The sequence below is a fragment of the Rhopalosiphum padi genome, chromosome 1 (genome assembly GCF_020882245.1).
Source record: "Rhopalosiphum padi isolate XX-2018 chromosome 1, ASM2088224v1, whole genome shotgun sequence".
Lineage (NCBI taxonomy): Eukaryota > Metazoa > Arthropoda > Insecta > Hemiptera > Aphididae > Rhopalosiphum > Rhopalosiphum padi.
This window is the reverse complement of record NC_083597.1, coordinates 80,111,031-80,133,582: the sequence shown is the minus strand read 5'-3', so window position 1 is coordinate 80,133,582 and position 22,552 is coordinate 80,111,031. Positions and strand designations below refer to the sequence as shown.

Below are 22,552 nucleotides of genomic sequence, written 5' to 3'. Positions count from 1 at the left end.
CTAAAAACCCATTAAAAAATTAAACACTTGAAACCCACATAACCAGAATGGGCAGAATGGTTTGTTTTCCAAAAAACCTGAATCTAAAATCCCGGGTAACCCGAAAAATGAATAATTTAAAATAAGTAATAATTAGTTCAAGAAATAACTGTATTAAACATGTATCTTATCTATATTATTATTTAAAATGACATAGGTACAAATATATTTTGGGCCATTTATTCCATTGATAAGTATGTACCTAGTTAAAAAATTAATTTATATTTTTATAATTTAAAAAAATTAGTATAATTAATACTTAATAGATAGGTGCTTAGTTTATGAACTGTATTTAGAAGAATCAATATCCGGCGGAGTCGATAAATACACCAAGTAGATTATAGATAGATTATAAACAATTGCCATTTGCCGGCGGAATCGATACAAATTTGGTGGAAATAGTGGAACCGATGAACTTGAGTAACTTCATTATAATATTATATTCTAGAATACCCTGGACTGGATCTCTATACGAATTTGTCTCAGTAAGGCCCATACTAATAAAGAGATCTAAAAAAAAAAATTAATAATAATAAAATATATATTTATGAGTACATCTATAGTTTATATTATATAAACATTATTGTAGGTTATAGACTTATAAAGAAGAATAAAATGAATCAAATGAATCAATTTTTTTTTTCTTATTGTATGCGAATAATATGATCCTATATTATTTTGACACACCAATAACGTTATTAGTTAATAATCATTCGCTTGTTTCATAAACATATAATGTAGTTTTACCTATAACATGTATACTGAGATTAGTTTTTTAATACGATCAATTATTACCAATATATATATATTATTAAGTATTTAAATATTTATTATTTATAATATTAATAATACATTGAATATAGGTAATATACATTTTAAACTAAAAAATATGCGTATGCATATATTATATGTATTTATCCATTCATCCATTCATGCGTAACTAAAAAACCTACAACATATTTTATAATATGTCACATTTAAAATGTTTACATATATATTGCAAGAAACCAATAATAAAACATCAAAATGGGAAGTACGAAAGCATGTTTTTATGGTCGATTTTTCGCTACTAGAACGGCCTCTTAATCTTAAATTCTATTTAAGAGTTTAGATACCTATCATAAATATATCTTACTTGGCTTTGGCGAATCAAAATTAACATCGAGCTTCTAAGAGACAGCAAAAACTTCTCAAACCCAAATATTATTATCTCCTCAAAATTATAATATCGTAATTCATAGGTATTAGCTATAACTACGACTATACCTAATTAGATAGGTATTAATTATTCAAAAAATATTTTTGTAGATATTAGGTAATAGCTAATAAATAATGATTGTTATTAGTTTTTACATATTTTATGTTTGGTAAAGTAATCATGATTCATGGCTAAATATCATCATTTCATGCACGTGTTTTATATTTTTATTTTTATTATTATGATTGTATGAATGTGGGATAGATTAGGTATATATAGGAATTAGGATATTAGGTGAGTGAAAAATAAAAAGTAGCAGTCGTAGGCTAATGGCTATATTGTAGATTTGTAGCAATCTCTGTCATTTTAACTGTGATTTTTTTTTTTTTTTTTTGTCTCAATTCAGTAACTCACGTCTCACACAGTCACATTACTCGCATTAGCATGATCGCAGTGTGATTGTGTGTCGTGTAATATTTTTCACAATCATCATTTATCATTATTTGCTTGTGTAGACAATGTGTAGTGACGATCATTAGTTTGGTGGTTTGGTCTCCTTACAGAGATAAGGAAAACTGTTATCAAAGTATATACAAACAATAATCATATTACCGTGATAAGAAATTCAAAATTTTACCCATGCGGTTGAATAATAGATGATTTTGTTGTTTTTAATTTTAATATTACTAAACTTATATTAAGCTCTTTCGTGCGATACTTACAAGAATGCCCACAAATATTTATAGAATTCAAGGGCCCGATGGCACCATACCTTACCAGCAGTATTTAATCGATAAAAGCAATAATAAACTTGTAGAAAATGCCACAGCGTTAATGAAGGATGTGCGATATGATGGCAGAGATATTTCAGCTCATAGAAATTTATGTAAGATTTGAATACTTAATGATGTTATTAAATGTTTTACTCAATGTATTTTTTTTTTTTTTTTTATCAAGGTATTAAAACTGGTATTGTTACACAAGCTAAAGGATCAGCTTATTTAGAATGTGGTAGTACAAAATTAATATGTTCTGTATTTGACCCAAAAGAAGTTCCAAATAAAGTAGAATATGCTAAAACTGGAGAACTTCAGTGTGAATTTAAATTTGCCACATTTTCATGTAGACAACGACGTGGGTATACAAGAGATTCCGAAGAACGACAATTGTGCAATGAGTTACGTAGAGCTTTAGAACCTGCTATTTGTAGAGTAAGTGTAGCTTGAAATATTAAATTTATGATAGTTTTCAAGACAAATAAATTTGTATTTAATTGCTTTACATCTAAAGATTGATGCTTAAAACATCAACAAATAAATTAATGTGAAATTATTTTAAAATATTATTATGTTTTAGGGTGAATTTGCAAATTTTGAAATTCATATTAATGTTCTAGTATTAGAAAATGATGGATCCGTTTTGGCTACTGCAATTACAGCTGCAGGACTTGCATTAATGGATGGATGTATACCTATGTACGATGTGATCGTTGCTACTTCATTGGTTTGTTATTTTTTTATACTATTAATAAACATACAATGATTACTAATGTATGTAGCAAGCAATAGCACTTTCCTAAAAAAAAATATTGGTAGAGTGATATTTATTACAATGTTTAAGTTATTATTTCAAAGGTCACATGTTTGAAAATATATTTTATAAAAATAACTAAAAACCAAGGAAAATCACTCTGTGGATAGTATGTTTTTCAATTACTTATCTTATTTAAGATCGATCACAGTAATGGTTATGTTAAATTTAAATTCAATGGTAAATCATTGCATATTAAAAATTATATATTAACATAGCTCTCTATTTTCTAAGGATTTGATAATATTATCCATAATTTATTTGTATTACAATAATTAGTAATTAATTACTAATTATTGTAATTCTATTAGATATAATAATATAATTATAATATGTAGAATTTTTTAAAAGTTTTAAATAAAAATACTTTTTGCCTATCTTTTTTATAAATATCTAATTTTATCCCTTACCTAAACCATTACATATTCTAAACTATATTGTTTATAAACAGAACAATTTTAGTTTAATAGTATTTTAATAATACCATATTATAATATAATATATTGATACCTTATCATAATATGCCATATGGTATTATTAAGATAATAAATTTTTTTTTTTTAATAATTATTTAAACTGTAAGTCAATAGCCTATACTTAATACTTATTTTCAGATTTTAAAAATTTAATTATTTAATATCTAGTTTAAGTTAATATACTACTCATAATACTGAGAAAATAAATATCCACAGTAAATATTTTGAAAAAAAATTGCATCCATTTAATTGTTATTACTTATTTATCTAGCTAGATAACAAGTTTTTTATAATTTATAAAACTTATTTTAAAGATATCTCATTGTAGTCTATACACTATACATCAAGGACATTGTGAAGATTAAGAGTATATGTGTTAAAATTTTATATTATAACTATTAGCCATTACTCATTAGGATTAAAGATATTGTTGTAAAGTAATAAAAATGTAGTTTTGCCTATGATTAAAAATTTTTTTTCTTATTAATGTTTTAGTAATTAAAAAAATTTCCTTTTTTTTTTATTTTTAAAGGGAATTTACAAAAATAAAATTTTAGTGGATCCTACTTATGATGAGGAAATATTGTGCTCATCTAGGACAGATGATGGAGAAAACAGAGGCACTGTAATGTTAGCTTATATGAAGAATTTGCAACAAATTACTGAATTTGCACAGAATGGTTCAATGGATGTAAATATGTTTCCAGAATATGTACAAACATTAATTAATCAAAATTGTAAACTATACAAAATGGTGATCTCTGCAGCTAGAAAAGATGTTATTGAATATTTTGAAAATGAAACTAAAGAATGATTAAAAATCTCAACACAATAAATTCAATAATAGGAGTATAAAATGTTTTTTTAAAGATTGTATTCAGTTCAAATCTCTAATTTTATACATTGGTATTTGTTAAATAACCATTGATTTAAATAAAATTAAAAACTTGTTTTTAAACAAGTTTAACAATGTCTTCTTTTTAAATAAATTTAATAAATACAAAACATCATTTTATTTTTCTCATTGTAAGTTATTACTTAAAAAACTATCACAACAATTAAATTAAAATGTTGTGTATATTTTAATTGTTGGTGTCTTTATATAAAAAATAATTTTATGTAGCCAGTGCATATCAATAAATGTATGACTAGTGACTATAATCACTCATTCAGAATAATATATTGTTATGTTATAGTTGACATGTGAGCAGGTGCAATGAATAGATACAGCAGAGCAGCAGTACTTATTTCATATTTGCCTTCCTTTTTGTTATGAATGCCGATAAAAATTTTTTTTTTTTGACAAAAATGTATTAGAAGGTTCCTCATAAGTTTTTGGATCAAATGCAGTTTAGTTCCCACACAATTTTTTCGATTTTTTTCTTCCCAAAATGTGTGTTTTAAAGCACTGTATACAAAAGTCTAATCCAAAAATTCTCACAAATCATTATTTTTGAAGTTATATCTTTCCAAAGTTAATGATTTTATGCATGCGCGAAACACTGTATACTTTGCTTTCCTATGTTTTCGTATTGGATTGCCTCTTGGCTCTTAGTAATTACTTTTTTTTCTTATTGTAATATTATTATCTAAAGTGGTTTTGATGAAAAATTTGTATTCAGTATTTTAAAATACATATTTTGGAAAGAAAAAAATCGAAAACATCAAGTGGGAACTAAAATGCATTTATACCAAGTTTTTATTTGCTAATTAAAAAATATCAAACATTTTTTTTATGAGCATTTAAATTTAGAATTTCAAAAAAATAAGTAAAATCTCAAATATTATTCTATAATTAGAAATTCATAAAAAAATGTTCATTTTATATCCAAGAAATGTTATATAAAGTTCTTAATACATTTTTCAATTTATATTTAAAAATAATTTTACCTAGTCAGATTATTTTTTTAAGTGTTTAAAGTTCAATTAACATCATTGCATATTACTCAGTAAAATTACTATTTCTCATCAATTTTTGATGTTATAATTAGAATACAATTAATCATAAATACTTGAAGTTTTTACCAAATGTTTGTATGATCATTTTCTACACATGATACAATTTTCAAATTATTACGACTCTTTTTAAGTTATTCATAGATGATTGAAATTTTCTGTTTTTTTTTTTATAAATGTCTATAAAACATAATTCAAAATTCTTAAAAAAAATGCATATTTAAACTAAGAAGAACAATATTCAGTATTTTGTTATAGTTCAAAAACATTATTCATGGAGACATACATTCTTTTACATACCTACCTAATTTCAAATTTGTTATATTTCATACACACAATCATATTTTAAATGTTTTGGGCAAAAATGAATTCAACATTTCAACCTACTGTATTACTATTTACTAATAAGCAGGGCTTATTTTATAGCATTTGCTAATTATTATAGAATACAGATAAAAATATCAATGTGAGCTATAAATTTGTTTTATGCACCAGGGACTGCAATATGAAATTTTATAATGCTATTTTTTGTATATTTGAAGTATTTTAGGTTTTTAGTGCTATTTTTGCTAATTTACATAATATAATGTTTTATTTTATGTTTTCAATTTTGGCAAAACATTAAATCATACAGTATAACTCAGGTAAAATAATTTAATATATTATTTAATTAATAAATAATAATTTATTTTATTTTATTCTTATTTCCAGATAATTTTGAATAGTCACTATGCTTAATTCAAGTAATTTTAGTAATTAAAAAATGTAAACAAACATTAGTTTTTAATTAATTATAAATGTATCTATTAATTCATAAATAATCCTTAGACCTTAGTCTATAAAAATAAGTTTTTTTTAATTATGAACAGAATACATTTTTATATTTGTTATTTTTCATATTTTTGGGGCATATTATAGCACATATTTCATTTATTTTTAGTGCTGTAAAATCCGAGCCCTACTAATAAGAGTAATAGCAGTATAAAATTTACTTGGTGATATACTAGACTAATTGAGTCTTTACTCAGAAGCAATTTTCAAATACAATATCATTGAATTCAAATTTAACTCATCCATCACAATGATACCCACCCGATACCTTTGATTACAGAATAATATTCTATAATTAATGCTCAACACCTACTGTACAACAGGAGTAATACCCATTTTCTGTTTAAAATTAAGTATATAGAAACTTGATCTGGATATAAATTACTAAATAAGGCAAGGGCAGATAGGCGTACCGGCATTTTCCCGTTAGACCGCTACTTATATTGATGAAAAATATCTGGATTGAAAATATTTGAATCTTGGATATGATTGTGAGGGCCGGTTAGATTATGCCTATCTGCCCCTGTAATAAGGTACATAATATTACATGTTCAAAAATTCAAAATATATTTCTTAAATTGTATAATATTATAAACATTGCAAATAAACTGGAAAAAGTGATTCTTAATAAATTTATTATTTTAGATTTTTAACTAAATTAAATATTAAGACATTATGAGGAAAATAATAATTGTTAGTACATAAGATTATTCATCAGGTTTCTCTGGTGGTGGGCCACAAGGCTGCAACATTTTTTCCATTAAATTGAATCGAACCCTTGCTTTAGCTTCGTTCTCAGCAATTCCAAACCAATTCAATAAATCATAATGACCGAGGTATGAAGCACACGAGTCACGGTGTTGATTTACTTGCCATTCAAACTTGGTCGTATCTGCATGACCTGTACCAATGTATTTTGATTGAAGATGCTCCAATTGACTGTGAATGTTGTATCGGTCACCCATGATGATCTTTGAAATAAAACATAAAGTAAGTAAAAATAAAAATTCATATTATAATAAACAACTAAATTTGTTTTAAATGTGATAAAGCTATATGATACATAATAAATTTTCGTCTTAAACTCATAACTCGAGTATACATTTTTAGAAGTTCTGTATTTGTTTCAACTGGCTGAGTATAATTATGCAGTGGTATTCGATTCAGATGTTCTTCATCAATATTTATAGTCTGTGGCAACTCAATTTCTGACCACACCAGTTTTCTTAGTTCAACATTGTGTTTTCTTTGTAAAGGAAGCAATACATATGCCCCAAACACTGTGTCAGAATACGATACACTTACATAATGTTCACATAGTGTTTTGTAAAAATCATAGAAAGATTCAACTCCTTGTATAGGATCTTTAAAATCCAAATTGTTGTTTTGAGCTGCGTATACATGCCAAATCTGATTCAATGTTGATTTTACCTCATGAAAAATTGTACCACGACGACCACACATAAATGTACAAGCCACACGGCAATAGCGTGCAGCCAATGGAGTTTGTTCACAAACCTCTGGATGATTTATTTCCATAAATAATATATTAGCTAATGCTTCTTTAAGAAGTGCTTCACCTTCTTTTGAGCTTTTAAAATTTTCAGTTTCGTGAATCTTCAAAATTGGTAAAAATAACCAATCCTTTGGTAAAATAGGATCTAATTCAGTAATTAATATATTTGCACAAGTGCTTTTGATATTGGGTATTATTAATTCATAGAATGATTTTAAAATTTCAAAATTGCTTTCGTATTCGATACTTTCTCTGAAATAACTGTTGAAATACAAATTTAATGTATAATACAATTCTTCAGCCATATATTTTGGTATAAATGACATAAGTGTTATGGCAATTTTATGGGTTGAGTCAACTTCAAAATCAATATTTTTTAAAGCTTTTAGTAAATATATTAAAAAATGTATTTCATTTCTGCAATACCAATGTGAAACTTCAATAGATGATTTCATTAGTTTATTTAAATATGTCCAAAATTGTTTAGGGATATTAAAATGACTAGGATTATTGCATAAGAATTTCATAAGTCCAATTAACATAAATAAAGGCTCTCCTCCATTTAATGATAAATTTATGTATCCAAGACTGGGATAGCATTTTGGACTATTGTTCACATAATTGCTCATTAACCATGATTTATCATACAGTATTTCACAAATTTTTCCAAAATGTTTGTTTAAATATTCAACTGCTTTCAACGAAACAGAATTAAATTTTAAATTCTTAGAACTGAGAACAGAGAAGCAGTTACCAATTAGTTTTGAAGTTTCAAAATTTGGTAGATCAGAGCTACTTAATAGTTTTGCTAAAATAATTTCTGTAAGTTGATAAACTGGATCAATATAAATTTGACCAAAATTTCTCAAAGCTGAGTCAATTAGACTTAAACTTGCTGACATTAAAGACAAATCAGTGTTTGTCAAATCTGCACTAAGCCCAACTGAGCGATCAACAAACTTTAATACGAGATTGGCTACTTCAGCAATTGTTTGACCAGCTAACTTATATTCAAAAAATGTTTGCCACAAGTATAAACACTGTAATAGTAATGGAGTCTTTGTCGGATTATTTATATACTTAAATATAGAATCTAAGATTTTCATTTCTAATAGTTTTAAAGCACATTTAACTGACTGACTACAAATTATACGAGTGAGGAATATAAAGATTTCTGATAAATCGTCAGATTGTAAGTTAGTAAAAACTAAAGAATACAAATGTTTGTATAAATTTGTCTCAATAACTAAAAGTGCATATTTTTCTCCTCTGGAAGCAATGCCAGTTAAAATTTCTGTTATGTCTAAAAGACAACTAGATCCTATATTCATATTGAAAACAATATACTGCAATCTTAAAATTAAATCAGTTCTCAGTGCTCCTTGTACAAGATCTAATACAATCAAATCAAAATCAGAGGATTTCTCTAATTCATTTTGCTTAATTTCTGCATCTGGAACTATATAAACAGGTAAAGCAATATTACAATTACACCCTGATAAACCAGTTAACATTGTACGGTCAGATTTTCTTGAAAATAAATTTCCCATAGCTTTCAATGCATTTGTAATAATTGCAATGTTAGTGTCATCTAATGCAATTCGCAACAATAAAAACATACCAGAATCCATCAGAGAACATAAAAGTGGTTTGTCTAAAACTGAATCATAAGAGCAAGCATTATTAATAAGTTTTGACAAAACATCTAAGGCTAATATTCTTTGAGGAGCATGATTCTTACGAAGAAAAGAATAAAGTTCATCTATAGTATATCCAGGACGATGATGTTCTTCACCATGATGATGTAAACCATCAACTGTAGTTTTATTTTCAATTATGTACGGTAGCAATTTGCCATCAAGACCAAAACGAGCAGTATAGATATCTTTGTTTTCATTTTCAACTACTACATCACCAGTCCATCCAAGTTTCTCTTCTTCAATTACATCCATATTTAGACCATTGTTAACTAGATCTTTCATATAAGATAAATGTTTAATTTTATCTTCTTTTATCTTATTTTGAGTATTAACTAATTTCACTCTATCACTGTCCTTTTGTTTGAGATCATACTTTCCATGCGTGCAGTCATTGTTTCGCTTAGACTTTAAAAATTCAATTAATTTTCCATCCATGCTATTAATCAATTCATTTTTAGCATTCAATAACTCTTCATCACTCATACTAGTAAGTTTTTGAACATTTTCTTTGTGTATATCACTTGCTTCAGGGCCACTCAATATAACACTAGTATCTCCAAATGAATTTTTGCAGAATTCGGGTTCAAGAGACAAATTGTTTTGTTGACTTATTCGTTTTTGCATTTTTAAAGCAAAAAGACTGGGTTTCCGTGGATTGGTAGACATTTTTACCTATTTATAATGATTTGAAATTTCAGAAAAATATTATGTTCATGAAACTAATAACTAATGTTTTTGTTATAAATTAAAAAAAGGATAATCATATTATTTTACCTGTTTTGTTTCTTGTAATTATTGTCTGTTCATAAAAATATGGTTAAATGTGTTTTTAGTGTTTATGGTGTTAAATGTTTAATTGTTTATTATTTAAATGTTTACACTTTTACAGTTACCTTTAATCAGTGTAAACTTTACAGTTTACACATAATTTAAAACTTTTCAATTATTACTTCCAGTATGAACCATCTCATGGCGATAATACAATATTATTATCACATAATCGTCAAGTTTTCTGCGGTGGAGAGAAAAACATCGGACGCGTGGTTGTGGCTTTGGTCACACTGGATTGTCGCGCAAGGCGCTGTTTCTTCTAACTTAGCGCCATTTCAGTGTTAGGCCATTCCGTTTTTGCCGTTTCAGTTTTCAGTATTCAGTGTTTATTCAACTGTGTGAATGATCTACTGTTCCCGTGCAAGTATTGTGTGCACGCATTCATTATTACTACTATTGACAATCACGACATAACTATTTTAATTTTGATACATACTTGACGACTTTAAACCACTGAACTAGTGAACTCGATAAAATTGAGTACTGTGCTACGGCACTACGCAACACTTGAAAAATGGCCGCCAGTGACTCAAAGGCTCCAATCCGAAGTGTCAAACGAGTACAGTTCGGTATATTGTCTGCGGACGAATGTGTTAGTATAATGAAAATTTGAAATTTATTTTAATTCGAAACTCCTCATTCATATTTCGCATATATTACACATACATACAAATTCACATACCATTTATTACTATACATATATTATTGTTTCATAATAAGTTAATGAAACATTGTTGGAATCGAAAAAAAATGAAAACCTATTACCATAACAATGTGAACCGACCCTGTCACAAATCTAGTCAAAAAACTACGACCAAAATGTACTTTTTTTATTTGTGTGATTTAAAAGTACTTAACCATGAAAGTACATGTGTACACTTGGTGTGTTTTCGATGTTCTCTGTTTAACTTCGTCAACGTAATGATGAGTATGATTGTAGGATATTCTCATACTTAGATGCAATAGTGGAATTTGAACCTTTAAGCACTCGGTTTGTTCCTGGTGTATCTATAAAATAAAATATTTATTGTGTACCTGTGTTATTATTAGGTACACATTTTATATAATTAAATACCTACCAATCGGCTATTATTCATATTTTATATTTTATAATTTCAAGTTTGATTGTATCAATTTGGTTTTAAAATATTTATCCCTTATATTAGAATAAAATTATCTAAGTGTTAAAGGGAAAGACATTAAAAAAACACTAATAAGTGTATTTAAAAATTGGTATATCTTAGATATACCAATAATTAAATTTTCATTGAAATTTCTTCAGTATACAAATATATATATATATATATATAATGTATATTATATACATTATTACAATTATTTTTTCTATACAAATTTAATATTGATACAAAATTATTGTCTCCAGAAGATAGGCATGTCGTGGAGACAATGATTTTTATAATATCTATTTAAACAAATATTAAATAAGGAATATGATCAGACTTGATTTAGTGATATTAAGAATTAATATAAATTGGTGAAGTAAAAAAGTATTCAGTTGACTATTTTATGAAATGCATATTACATAATGATATGCATCTACATAATACCTATCACCTATCTATAAAAAGGTAACCTTTTTATACAAAAAAAAGAAAAACAATTTTGGCTTAAATAATTAATAAGACCTCAATGAATGTATTGTTAAATAATGAATAAATATTTTTTGGAGATAATATTTAGTTGTTAAATAAGGTTTGCAAGTTTATAATAATTATACTCTGCAATATACAACAATCAATATGACATGTCTCATGGGGTCATGCATATTGCTGACAATCAGCTCTCTGTGATTATTATACAAGAACTGTTATTAAAGTATTATAATAAATACCTATAAACATTGCATATTTCAATAACAGTTAAGTATAAAACAGAAAAAATACTGTTTTATTTATTTCAAGTACAGGTTTTTTCTTTTATACATAAATAATAATTTGGAGATAATGACACAAAAAAGATCCTATTCACAAGTTTATTGAAAAATGGGACATGATGCTCAAAAAAGGATAATCCTATTTTAAATGAAACATATAGTCACCTTAATCTATGTTAGTCCAATGTCCTTTATAAATTATCAAGAGTTTTTACATAATTATTTAAGTATTCATTATTTGTTTAGTGTTACTGAGTATTACTTAATCAAATAATATTTTTTATAATATTCAATTATACTATTTTATTAAATAAAAAAAGTAAATCTAAAAATAATAAACAATCTAATAAATTAATATATATATATATATTTATTTTTATATTTTTTTGTCTAGTTTTTTCTAATAATTTTTTTCAAGTACTTACCTAACATTAATGTAATTTTCAAAGGATACCTACATTGACAATGAGCTTACATCTTAAATTTGATACTAATTTCATTCTAATATTTAAAATTTTAACTTTGTTTTTATTTTGTTTCAAAAATTCATTATTTTATAAATACATATTTACTTGTTATTTTACATTCATATTCATATGAAATTAATAATTCCACTTTTAAAATATTCACACAATTTACCTTATTCTGTACATTTGCTGTCTCAGATTCTTAAAATCTTAACAGAAGTTATTCTTTGTCCAACACTAACAAGCAGATATTCAATTAGTGGTTTATAACAAGACCATAATTGAAAAAAAAATTGGGGGGGGTGTCCACATTGTTTCTAAATATAAATACTGACATTTTATACTTGAACTATATTCACCACTACTATTAAAAAGGACCCAGGATCTTCCACCCAATTACAATCTTGTTTATAACACCTATAAGTCTTTATAGACATGTCTGTATTAATAGTTTCATACTATAATGTGAGATGTGAGAAACTTTAAAACTTGATTAATATCAAAAGAACCATAAATCAACTTATAAATCAGAGTTTTTACTAGCCTTAAGATATCATCGTGGTACTAATTATATATTCCACCATGTATAATTTAATTGATTATTAAGACTACAAAATAAATTTGAAAAACTATATTTTCAGTAAGGATCAGACATTTTAATCTAGCAAAATATATCTAAGTACCTAATTTGTATTTATTGCTAGACATTATTTAATTATTCTATTTTATTTATATATTTAATGAACATATTGCTATTTAAATGTAGTTTAATATTTTTTCATGGTTGAACATGTCTAATATTAATTGTTGATGGTTATAGCGACGTATGTCAGTTACGGAAGGTGGCATTCGTTTTGCAGAGACTATGGAAGGTGGACGTCCAAAGCTTGGTGGACTTATGGATCCTAGGCAAGGTGTTATTGATCGTTTTTCAAGATGTCAGACATGTGCAGGTTAGCGAGATAATTGTAACTTGTTTTCAATGTCAAATGTATTCTCAACAATTTTACTGTGAGGGAGCGGGGGATATGAAAATACATATATTAAAATATTTTTATATTTATATATTACCTATTACTAAGTAAACAGGAAACTTTATATTACCTAAAAAAAGGCCGGAGTGGATCTTTCCCCATATCCCCTCTGTGAGAATGCCCATGTTCAATGTGTATTATTTATTAATTTTTAATGTACTTATAGGTAATATGACTGAATGCTGTGGACATTTTGGTCATATTGAGCTAGCTAAACCTGTGTTTCATGTAGGTTTTGTAACTAAGGCCATAAAAATTCTGCGTTGTGTTTGTTTTTACTGTTCCAAATTATTAGTTAGTCCAGTAAGTATACTGAAAGTAGACTCATTATATTTATATTATTTTTATTTTTAATTTTTACAGACTCATCCCAAAGTAAAAGAAATTGTTATGAAATCAAAGGGACAACAAAGAAAGCGTTTAGCATTTATATATGATCTATGTAAAGGAAAAAATATTTGTGAAGGCGGTGATGAACTAGATATTAACAAAGATAATGTCAATGATCCAAATATGCCTGTAACTAAAGGATTATTTTATGATAGATTATTTATTTAATAATAATCTGATTATATTAATTTATATGTACTGATTTTTTAGCTAAAAAAACAAGGACATGGTGGTTGTGGTCGTTATCAACCTACTATACGGCGTGTAGGTTTGGATTTGACTGCTGAATGGAAGCATGTTAATGAAGATTCCCAAGAAAAAAAAATACCTTTGACTGCTGAACGAGTGCATGAAATTTTGAAACATATAACTGACGAAGAAGTTGTAATCATGGGGATGGATCCTAAATTTGCACGTCCTGATTGGATGGTACTAACAGTCTTACCTGTTCCTCCTTTACCAGTTCGACCTGCTATTGTTATGTTTGGATCTATGAGAAATCAAGTAAATTAATTAATATCTTTAAAAAAAAAAAAAGTTACCTATTGGCTATTATATTATTAATATTTGTATATTACAGGATGATTTAACTCACAAATTATCAGATATTATAAAATGTAATAATGAATTAATTCGCAATGAACAATCTGGTGCTGCTACTCATATTATAGCAGAAAATATAAGAATGTTACAATACCATGTTGCTACTTTAGTAGATAATGATATGCCGGGTCTACCAAGGTAAGCTTGGAAAATTCTTCATAGCAATCAATTAAATAATATTCTTCTTTATTGAGATTACAGTAGGTAGATTATTTTCCATAATATTATACCTGAAAAAACCTATATCAAATATAATATTATGTAACCTAATCAACATAATTCACCTATTCACAAATTGCCTGCATTCACACTGCATTTTTCACTGTATTGTAGACATTATTTTATTTACTATATTAATACAATTTTAAGTCAATCATTGATCTATCAATTTTTTTTTTGACTATTTCATTAAATTTTATTTTCATTTGTTACACAAATATAATATTTAAAAAAACAAAAGAATTATTCATTATAAAATAAAATAGGTTAATTAAAGAATTAAAAAGCAATGATTTGGTATAATATATTTCAATTGTGATGCCATTTGATGTCAAACAACATTTGATCAAAAAATTTGTATGAAGTGGGAATGTCTAAAAAAATTTTGATTTTCTCCTATACACCTTTACGTGTATTAAAAAAATATCCACAGTGACTATGTTAATATTTATCAGTTTAAATGCATAAGTGTGATAGTTTTTATTATTTTTATACAATAGTGAAGCAAAAATATATTTTTTTTTTAAACTTTGTTATTTACAATTAAGCTAAAATATTATACATACATTTTAGGGCGATGCAAAAGTCTGGTAAACCTCTAAAAGCAATTAAAGCACGGTTAAAAGGTAAAGAAGGAAGAATTCGAGGAAATTTGATGGGTAAACGCGTAGACTTTTCTGCTCGAACAGTTATTACACCTGATCCAAATCTGAGAATTGATGAAGTCGGTGTACCTCGTACTATTGCTCAAAATATGACATTTCCTGAAATTGTTACCCCATTTAACATAGATCAGTATGTAGAATTAGTATATTTTTTATATTCATGAGTGTTATTAATATTTATTTAAAAAAATTTATTATGATATTTAATATTTAATGTTATTAGTATGTTGGAATTAGTTCGCCGTGGTAATTCTCAATATCCTGGTGCTAAGTACATTATACGTGATAATGGTGAGAGAATTGATTTACGTTTTCATCCTAAACCTTCAGATTTGCATTTGCAATGTGGCTATAAAGTTGAAAGACATATTAAAGATGGTGATTTAGTAGTTTTCAATAGACAGCCTACTTTACACAAAATGAGTATGATGGGTCATAGAGTTAGAGTTCTACCTTGGTCCACATTTAGGATGAATTTAAGGTATATTTTTAAATTATTATAAATTAATAATATTTTACTAATAAGTAATATTTATACTTATTTTTAATAGTTGTACTTCTCCTTATAATGCTGATTTTGATGGAGATGAAATGAATCTTCATGTGCCACAATCCATGGAAACAAGAGCAGAAGTGGAAAATATTCATATTACTCCTAGACAAATTATTACTCCTCAAGCTAATAAACCTGTTATGGGAATTGTGCAAGACACTTTGACAGCCATCAGAAAAATGACGAAAAGAGATGTATTTCTTGAAAAAGTAATCCTTTTATTTTAGTATTATTGCTTAAGTAATAAGAATTATATACGCTGTCTCAAATAAGAGAGGCCTTGGGCATTAAGCATTTACACACGGAAGAAGTAGTAATTGCTATGGTTACACATACTAAGTTCCATGCTTTCAAGCACATAATTTTATTATTCTATCAACCCCCAGTTTATATTTTAATAAGAATAATGCGGTAAGAAATTTTGCTTCTGAAATCAAAACTGGCAACAAAAGTTGATGAAAACCAATTTAATGGGTGTGTTTTGTGGACAAAAATCGGGCACCGCGTGTAGTTACTCTATTGGAAACAGTGTATAATATATTATATAATTCTGTATATTTTTCAAATCATATAATATACTTTTTTTATTAAATAATTTTGTTTAGGAACAAATGATGAATTTATTAATGCATCTACCAATTTGGGATGGAAAAATGCCTACCCCATGTATTCTTAAACCTAAACCAATGTGGACTGGTAAACAACTTTTCTCATTGATTATACCTGGTAACGTCAACTTGATACGTACTCATTCTACTCATCCCGATGAAGAAGATAATGGACCTTATAAGTGGATATCACCCGGTGATACAAAGGTTTAATTATTATTTATTGTAATTTTATTTTGATAATTTACACATAATATTGTCACTAGAAATATATAGTTATCTTTCTCATTAATTAAATGTTTCCTTATTTTGTATTTATTTTTACGTGATACTATGATATATTTAATTATTTATTATAATTTTGCACTTTTGTTTATTTGTTATTTAAAATAATTAGTTAATTAATTTTTAGGTAATGGTTGAACATGGTGAATTAGTGATGGGAATATTGTGTAAGAAAACTTTAGGTACTTCAGCTGGGTCATTGCTTCATATTTGTATGTTGGAATTGGGACATGAAGTGTGTGGACGGTTCTATGGTAATATTCAGACTGTAGTTAATAACTGGCTTTTATATGAAGGTAAATATATATTAAATATATTATATATTTTTATTATTATGTTTTTAAATACATTTTTTATTACTAATTTAGGCCATTCTATTGGTATTGGTGATACTATTGCTGATCCTCAAACTTATTTGGAAATTCAAAAAGCTATTAAAAAAGCTAAGGAAGACGTAATTGAAGTTATTCAAAAAGCTCATAATATGGATCTCGAACCAACACCTGGTAATACTCTTCGTCAAACTTTTGAAAATCAAGTAAATAGAATTTTAAATGATGCTCGTGACAAGACTGGAGGTTCTGCTAAAAAATCTTTGACTGAATACAACAATCTCAAGGCTATGGTTGTGTCAGGAGCTAAAGGTTCAAATATTAATATTTCTCAGGTATGTTATATTATTATTAACTTATTATATTATTGTTTTTATTTTACACAAACTTGGTTGGTTTTTAGGTTATTGCTTGTGTAGGACAACAAAATGTAGAAGGCAAACGTATACCGTTTGGTTTTCGTAAACGAACACTACCACATTTCATTAAAGATGATTATGGTCCAGAATCTAGAGGGTTTGTTGAAAATTCATATCTCGCTGGTTTAACACCATCAGAATTCTACTTTCACGCTATGGGTGGTCGGGAAGGTCTTATTGATACTGCTGTAAAAACTGCTGAAACTGGTAAATTTTTATATTTGTATAAAAATGTCTCATTATGCTTTAGTAATAATATTTTTTACAAGGTTATATTCAAAGACGTTTGATAAAAGCTATGGAGTCTGTTATGGTTCACTATGATGGAACCGTTCGTAACTCTGTTGGTCAATTGATTCAGTTGCGATATGGTGAAGATGGTCTTAGCGGTGAAGCAGTAGAGTTCCAGAGTATTGCTACTATAGAGCCATCACACAAGAAATTTGAGGATGAGTTTAAATTCGATGTTTCAAATGAAAGACATATGAGAAAAATGTTTACTGAAGATGTGTTAAAAGACTTGATGGGTAGCAATGATAGTGTATCAGAATTAGAAAAAGAATGGGAACAATTAAATAATGATAGAGATACTCTTAGAGAAATTTTTCCTTCTGGAGAAAGTAAAGTGGTATTACCATGTAATTTAAAACGTATGATTTGGAATGTTCAAAAAATTTTTCATATTAACAAACGAGGGCAAACAGACTTGAACCCAGTTAAAGTCATAAATGGTATGATTGTGTTGAATATGTATTTTAAACTGCATGTAATTTGTATTTGTATTTTATGTTATTATAGGAGTTAAAGAGTTGTTAGACAAGTGTGTTATTGTTGCTGGTCAAGATGAGTTGAGCAAAAAAGCAAATAAAAATGCCACACTATTGTTTCAATGTTTGGTGCGTTCCACACTTTGCACAAAGCTTGTGTCAGAAAGATTTCGTTTATCTTCTGAAGCATTTGAGTGGTTAATTGGAGAAATTGAAAATAGATTTAAACAAGCTCAAGTATGTTTCCTTTTAAATAAACTTACTTATGCCATTCCATATAATATTACATTTTTTAGGCACAACCTGGAGAAATGGTTGGAGCATTGGCTGCTCAAAGTTTGGGAGAACCAGCTACTCAAATGACGTTGAATACTTTCCATTTTGCTGGTGTATCTTCAAAGAATGTAACTCTTGGAGTGCCTAGATTGAAGGTAATTGTTTTATTTTTGAAATATATTCAATAAATAATGAATATTGAATACATTTTAGGAAATTATTAACATTAGTAAAAAACCAAAAGCACCATCTTTAACTGTATTTTTGACTGGAGCAGCTGCTAGAGATGCAGAAAAAGCTAAAAATGTACTGTGTCGTCTTGAACATACTACATTGAGGAAAGTTACTGCCAACACTGCTATTTATTATGATCCTGATCCTCAGAATACAGTTATTAGAGAAGATCAGGAATTTGTAAATGTTTATTATGAAATGCCTGACTTCGATCCATCAAGAATTTCACCGTGGTTGTTGCGTATTGAATTAGACAGAAAAAGAATGACTGGTAATTGATAATTATATATTTTTTAATTCTTAGTATATCAATCTATAAACTTTTTATTTTATAGATAAAAAATTAACTATGGAAGCAATATCTGAAAAAATCAATGCAGGTTTTGGCGATGATCTCAATTGTATATTTAATGATGATAATGCTGATAAATTAATATTACGTATACGCATAATGAACGGTGAAGATGGAAAAATGAACGGAGGTGATGATGAAGACACTGTTGATAAAATGGAAGATGATATGTTCCTTAGATGTATTGAAGCAAATATGTTGTCTGACATGACCTTACAAGTATATAAATAACAGTACTAGTATAATTTTATATTTAACTTACTATTTATTTATATTTGTTTTCCTGCTTCATAGGGCATAGAAGCCATAGCAAAAGTATACATGCATTTGCCTCAAACAGACTCAAAAAAAAGAATAATAATTACTGATACTGGAGAATTTAAAGCAATTGCTGATTGGTTGTTGGAAACTGATGGCACTAGTTTAATGAAGGTGTTGAGTGAAAGAGATGTTGATCCTGTAAGAACATTTTCCAATGATATTTGTGAAATATTTTCGGTAAATATAATAACTAAAGCTACTAAATTAAAATTTATAATGAAAAAAAAATTGGTATTAAAGCTATTCTTGAATATCAGGTCTTGGGTATTGAAGCTGTACGTAAGTCTGTAGAAAAAGAAATGAATACTGTATTGCAGTTTTATGGTTTGTATGTAAACTATCGTCATTTGGCATTGTTGTGTGATGTAATGACAGCCAAAGGTCATTTGATGGCCATTACTCGACATGGTATTAATAGACAAGATACGGGAGCTTTGATGAGGTAAAATTTTTCTTTTAAATGATATCAATTAATTATGTAATAATTTTGTTTTTAAACTTAATTAATAAAATGTTCTTTTTTAGATGTTCATTTGAAGAAACAGTTGATGTGTTATTGGATGCTGCTGCACATGCAGAAGTAGATCCAATGAGAGGAGTGTCTGAAAATATCATTATGGGTCAATTGCCGAGAATGGGAACAGGTAAATTATTTAGTTATTTTAATTTAATAAAAATAAAGAATTAAATATATTATAATATTTTCATTAGGTTGTTTTGATTTACTTTTGGATTCTGAAAAAGCCAAGGACGGTATAGAAATACCTATGGATAATGGTTACATGGGTATGGGTGGTGGCGGTATGTTTATGGCTGCTGGAACACCATCAATGTCTCCTGCTATGACACCTTGGGATCAAACTTCTACACCAGTTTATCAAAATAGTTGGTCATCAAGTAAGATACTTAAAAACCTAAAAGTACTTATTTTTCTTTTATTAAATTGTTATTACATTATTTAAAGGTTTGGAAGCTGGTATGACTCCTGGAGGGCCTGGATTTTCTCCAGCTGGATCTAGTGAAGCCAGTGGAACATCTCCATTCTGGATGACAAGTGGAGGAACTCCGGGTAGCCCTGGATCTCCAGGAATGGCCACCAGTCCATATGTCCCTAGTCCTAGTTCTATGTCACCAAACTACAATTATCCATCAAGTCCACAATTTGGTTCTATGTCTCCATCTATGACTCCTACTAATTATTCACCAACAAGTCCACAATATTCAGCCACACAACAAAACACACCAAAATATTCCTCTATGTCACCTAACTACAACTATTCTCCCACTAGTCCATCATATTCACCTACTAGTCCATCCTATTCTCATACTTCATACTCACCAACAAGTCCTTCGTATGTATTTAAAATTACTTTACAAAATGAAAAGTTCTAACTTTTTTTTTCTTTTAGGTACAGCCCAACATCTCCGTCATATAGTCCAACATCACCTTCATATAGCCCAACATCTCCGTCATACAGTCCTACTTCTCCATCATACAGCCCTACATCTCCCTCGTAAGTCAATTAAAATTATTATTGAGTTTGTGTTGTAACTTAACACTTATTATTATTACTTTATCCTTTATTCTTTACTTATATTCTGTATATTGTATATTTTATATACACAAAAGTTTAAAGTTATCTAATAAACTTTATTTTATTTTAGATACAGCCCTACCAGCCCTTCATACAGTCCCACGTCTCCATCATACAGCCCTACATCTCCATCTTATAGTCCGACTTCTCCGTCGTAAGTAGTCTTAATATTATAATATATTATTTTAAAATTTTAATAACCTCATTTAAATGTAAAAATAATAAATTTTGATTTTAATTATCTTTCTAAACTCTAAGTCTAAGGCATTAGTTTATTTATATGGTTTTTATTATTCTGATATGAATTACTTGGCATTAATAATTAAAATTGTTTTTACTTTAATAGGTATAGCCCTACATCGCCATCATATAGCCCAACTTCACCATCTTATAGCCCTAGCTCTCCGCAATACACAGCATCTTCACCATCATATACTCCTAGTGCTGCATCTGGTGCCAGCAATTATAAATATTCGCCCACTTCACCTTCTCTTGCTGTTAGTCCAACTTATTCTCCAACCAGTCCAATGTATTCGCCATCAAATGCGTCATACTCTCCATCTTCTGTACAACATACACCAAATGCTGGAGCTACATCATATAACCAGTCTTACAGTCCTAGTTCACCGGTTTACTCGCCTACTAACTTTTCTTTAACAAGTCCCAGGTAAGATAAAAGTCGGCAATAAGTTACACTTTCAATCCATTTTCATACTAATTAGTTATAAAAAAAAAAAATTATTTTAGATATTCTCCTACATCACCAACATATTCACCCGGTGTTGGAAGTCCAAATTATTCTCCATCTTCACCCAGCTATTCTCCGACATCTCCAAATTATAGCGGACCAGAAGAACAGTAAATCAAAATACAGTTTTTGTAAATAAATTTCATATTTTTGAATTGTTTACTTCAAAAATATTTTTTTTTAGCTTCAACGTGTTTTAAGTAGCTAGATAATAAGTTATCATAATGTTAATTTCTATATTAAAAATATGAATGCCTTTTAATATTATATTATTTTAAATACAAATATATTTGAGTGGTTTATTTCTACTATTAATTCATTATAAATCATGAGTTACAATCATAGATGAACGAAATATATATAGAGGTATCTACTATCTACTCGTATTATTTTTAATACGATAAATTTTAGATAGTTGGAAGATTAAAATCCGAATTCGACAAGGAACTACTGTACACGACTAATGAATAATTTTTTTTTTTAAATGCTTATATGATAAATTTAAGCTCACGATAGCTCAGTGTTCTTCAAACTTTTTGAATTGCGACTCAATTTTCTTACCATACATCTTTTGCTACCCATTTCAGCTTTATTAGCCAATAAGTTATTATTTGTATATTATATATGAAATAATTTGTTTGTGTCATACCTAA

The 22,552-nt window shown here is 27.6% G+C and overlaps 3 protein-coding genes across 5 annotated transcripts; 2 read left to right on the top strand and 1 right to left on the bottom strand.

Annotated features, from left to right (window-relative positions):
• Window positions 1-1,852: 1,852 nt before the first annotated feature.
• On the top strand, window positions 1,853-4,318 carry LOC132918018 (exosome complex component MTR3). Its single transcript, XM_060979069.1, has 4 exons — window positions 1,853-2,123; window positions 2,195-2,448; window positions 2,594-2,740; window positions 3,836-4,318. The coding sequence occupies exons 1-4, from the start codon at window positions 1,964-1,966 to the stop codon at window positions 4,115-4,117; spliced, it is 843 nt and encodes a 280-aa protein (XP_060835052.1). The 5' UTR covers window positions 1,853-1,963; the 3' UTR covers window positions 4,118-4,318.
• A 2,315-nt stretch (window positions 4,319-6,633) lies between these two features.
• Window positions 6,634-10,252, bottom strand: LOC132918750 (splicing factor 3B subunit 5). Of its 2 annotated transcripts, none has more exons than XM_060980182.1 (2): window positions 10,081-10,252; window positions 6,634-7,061 (listed from the first exon to the last, which is right to left on the bottom strand). In XM_060980182.1, exon 2 carries the CDS (start codon window positions 7,053-7,055, stop codon window positions 6,798-6,800), a length of 258 nt encoding a protein of 85 aa, XP_060836165.1. In that variant the 5' UTR covers window positions 7,056-7,061; window positions 10,081-10,252; the 3' UTR covers window positions 6,634-6,797. The 2 variants fall into 2 exon arrangements, with proteins under 2 accessions (XP_060836165.1, XP_060836164.1); XM_060980181.1 differs by lacking the exon at window positions 6,634-7,061 and adding an exon at window positions 7,104-9,978.
• Window positions 10,253-10,588: 336 nt separating this feature from the next.
• Window positions 10,589-22,186, top strand: LOC132918732 (DNA-directed RNA polymerase II subunit RPB1-like). 2 transcript variants are annotated; one of them, XM_060980178.1, is made up of 28 exons: window positions 10,589-10,729; window positions 13,319-13,451; window positions 13,699-13,835; window positions 13,896-14,051; window positions 14,133-14,426; window positions 14,503-14,663; window positions 15,318-15,539; window positions 15,633-15,890; window positions 15,961-16,171; window positions 16,568-16,777; window positions 16,983-17,151; window positions 17,224-17,522; window positions 17,591-17,813; window positions 17,876-18,337; window positions 18,405-18,610; window positions 18,670-18,804; window positions 18,863-19,154; window positions 19,219-19,454; window positions 19,530-19,733; window positions 19,814-19,998; window positions 20,082-20,200; window positions 20,268-20,453; window positions 20,521-20,908; window positions 20,966-20,995; window positions 21,038-21,070; window positions 21,222-21,305; window positions 21,498-21,818; window positions 21,899-22,186. In XM_060980178.1, exons 1-28 carry the CDS (start codon window positions 10,652-10,654, stop codon window positions 22,011-22,013), a joined length of 5,547 nt encoding a protein of 1,848 aa, XP_060836161.1. In that variant the 5' UTR covers window positions 10,589-10,651; the 3' UTR covers window positions 22,014-22,186. The 2 variants fall into 2 exon arrangements, with proteins under 2 accessions (XP_060836161.1, XP_060836153.1); XM_060980170.1 differs by having other exon boundaries at window positions 20,966-21,070.
• The last annotated feature ends 366 nt before the right edge of the window (window positions 22,187-22,552 follow it).

Coding starts and splice junctions, on each gene's coding strand:
- LOC132918018 (XM_060979069.1), top strand. CDS start 1,964: ATGCCCACAAATATTTATAGAATTCAAGGGCCCGATGGCACCATACCT. Junction 2,124..2,194: donor TTCAGCTCATAGAAATTTAT/GTAAGATTTGAA, acceptor TTTTTTATCAAG/GTATTAAAACTGGTATTGTT. Junction 2,449..2,593: donor TAGAACCTGCTATTTGTAGA/GTAAGTGTAGCT, acceptor ATTATGTTTTAG/GGTGAATTTGCAAATTTTGA.
- LOC132918732 (XM_060980170.1), top strand. CDS start 10,652: ATGGCCGCCAGTGACTCAAAGGCTCCAATCCGAAGTGTCAAACGAGTA. Junction 16,778..16,982: donor TATCACCCGGTGATACAAAG/GTTTAATTATTA, acceptor ATTAATTTTTAG/GTAATGGTTGAACATGGTGA. Junction 18,611..18,669: donor ATAGATTTAAACAAGCTCAA/GTATGTTTCCTT, acceptor TACATTTTTTAG/GCACAACCTGGAGAAATGGT.
- LOC132918750 (XM_060980181.1), bottom strand. CDS start 9,972: ATGTCTACCAATCCACGGAAACCCAGTCTTTTTGCTTTAAAAATGCAA.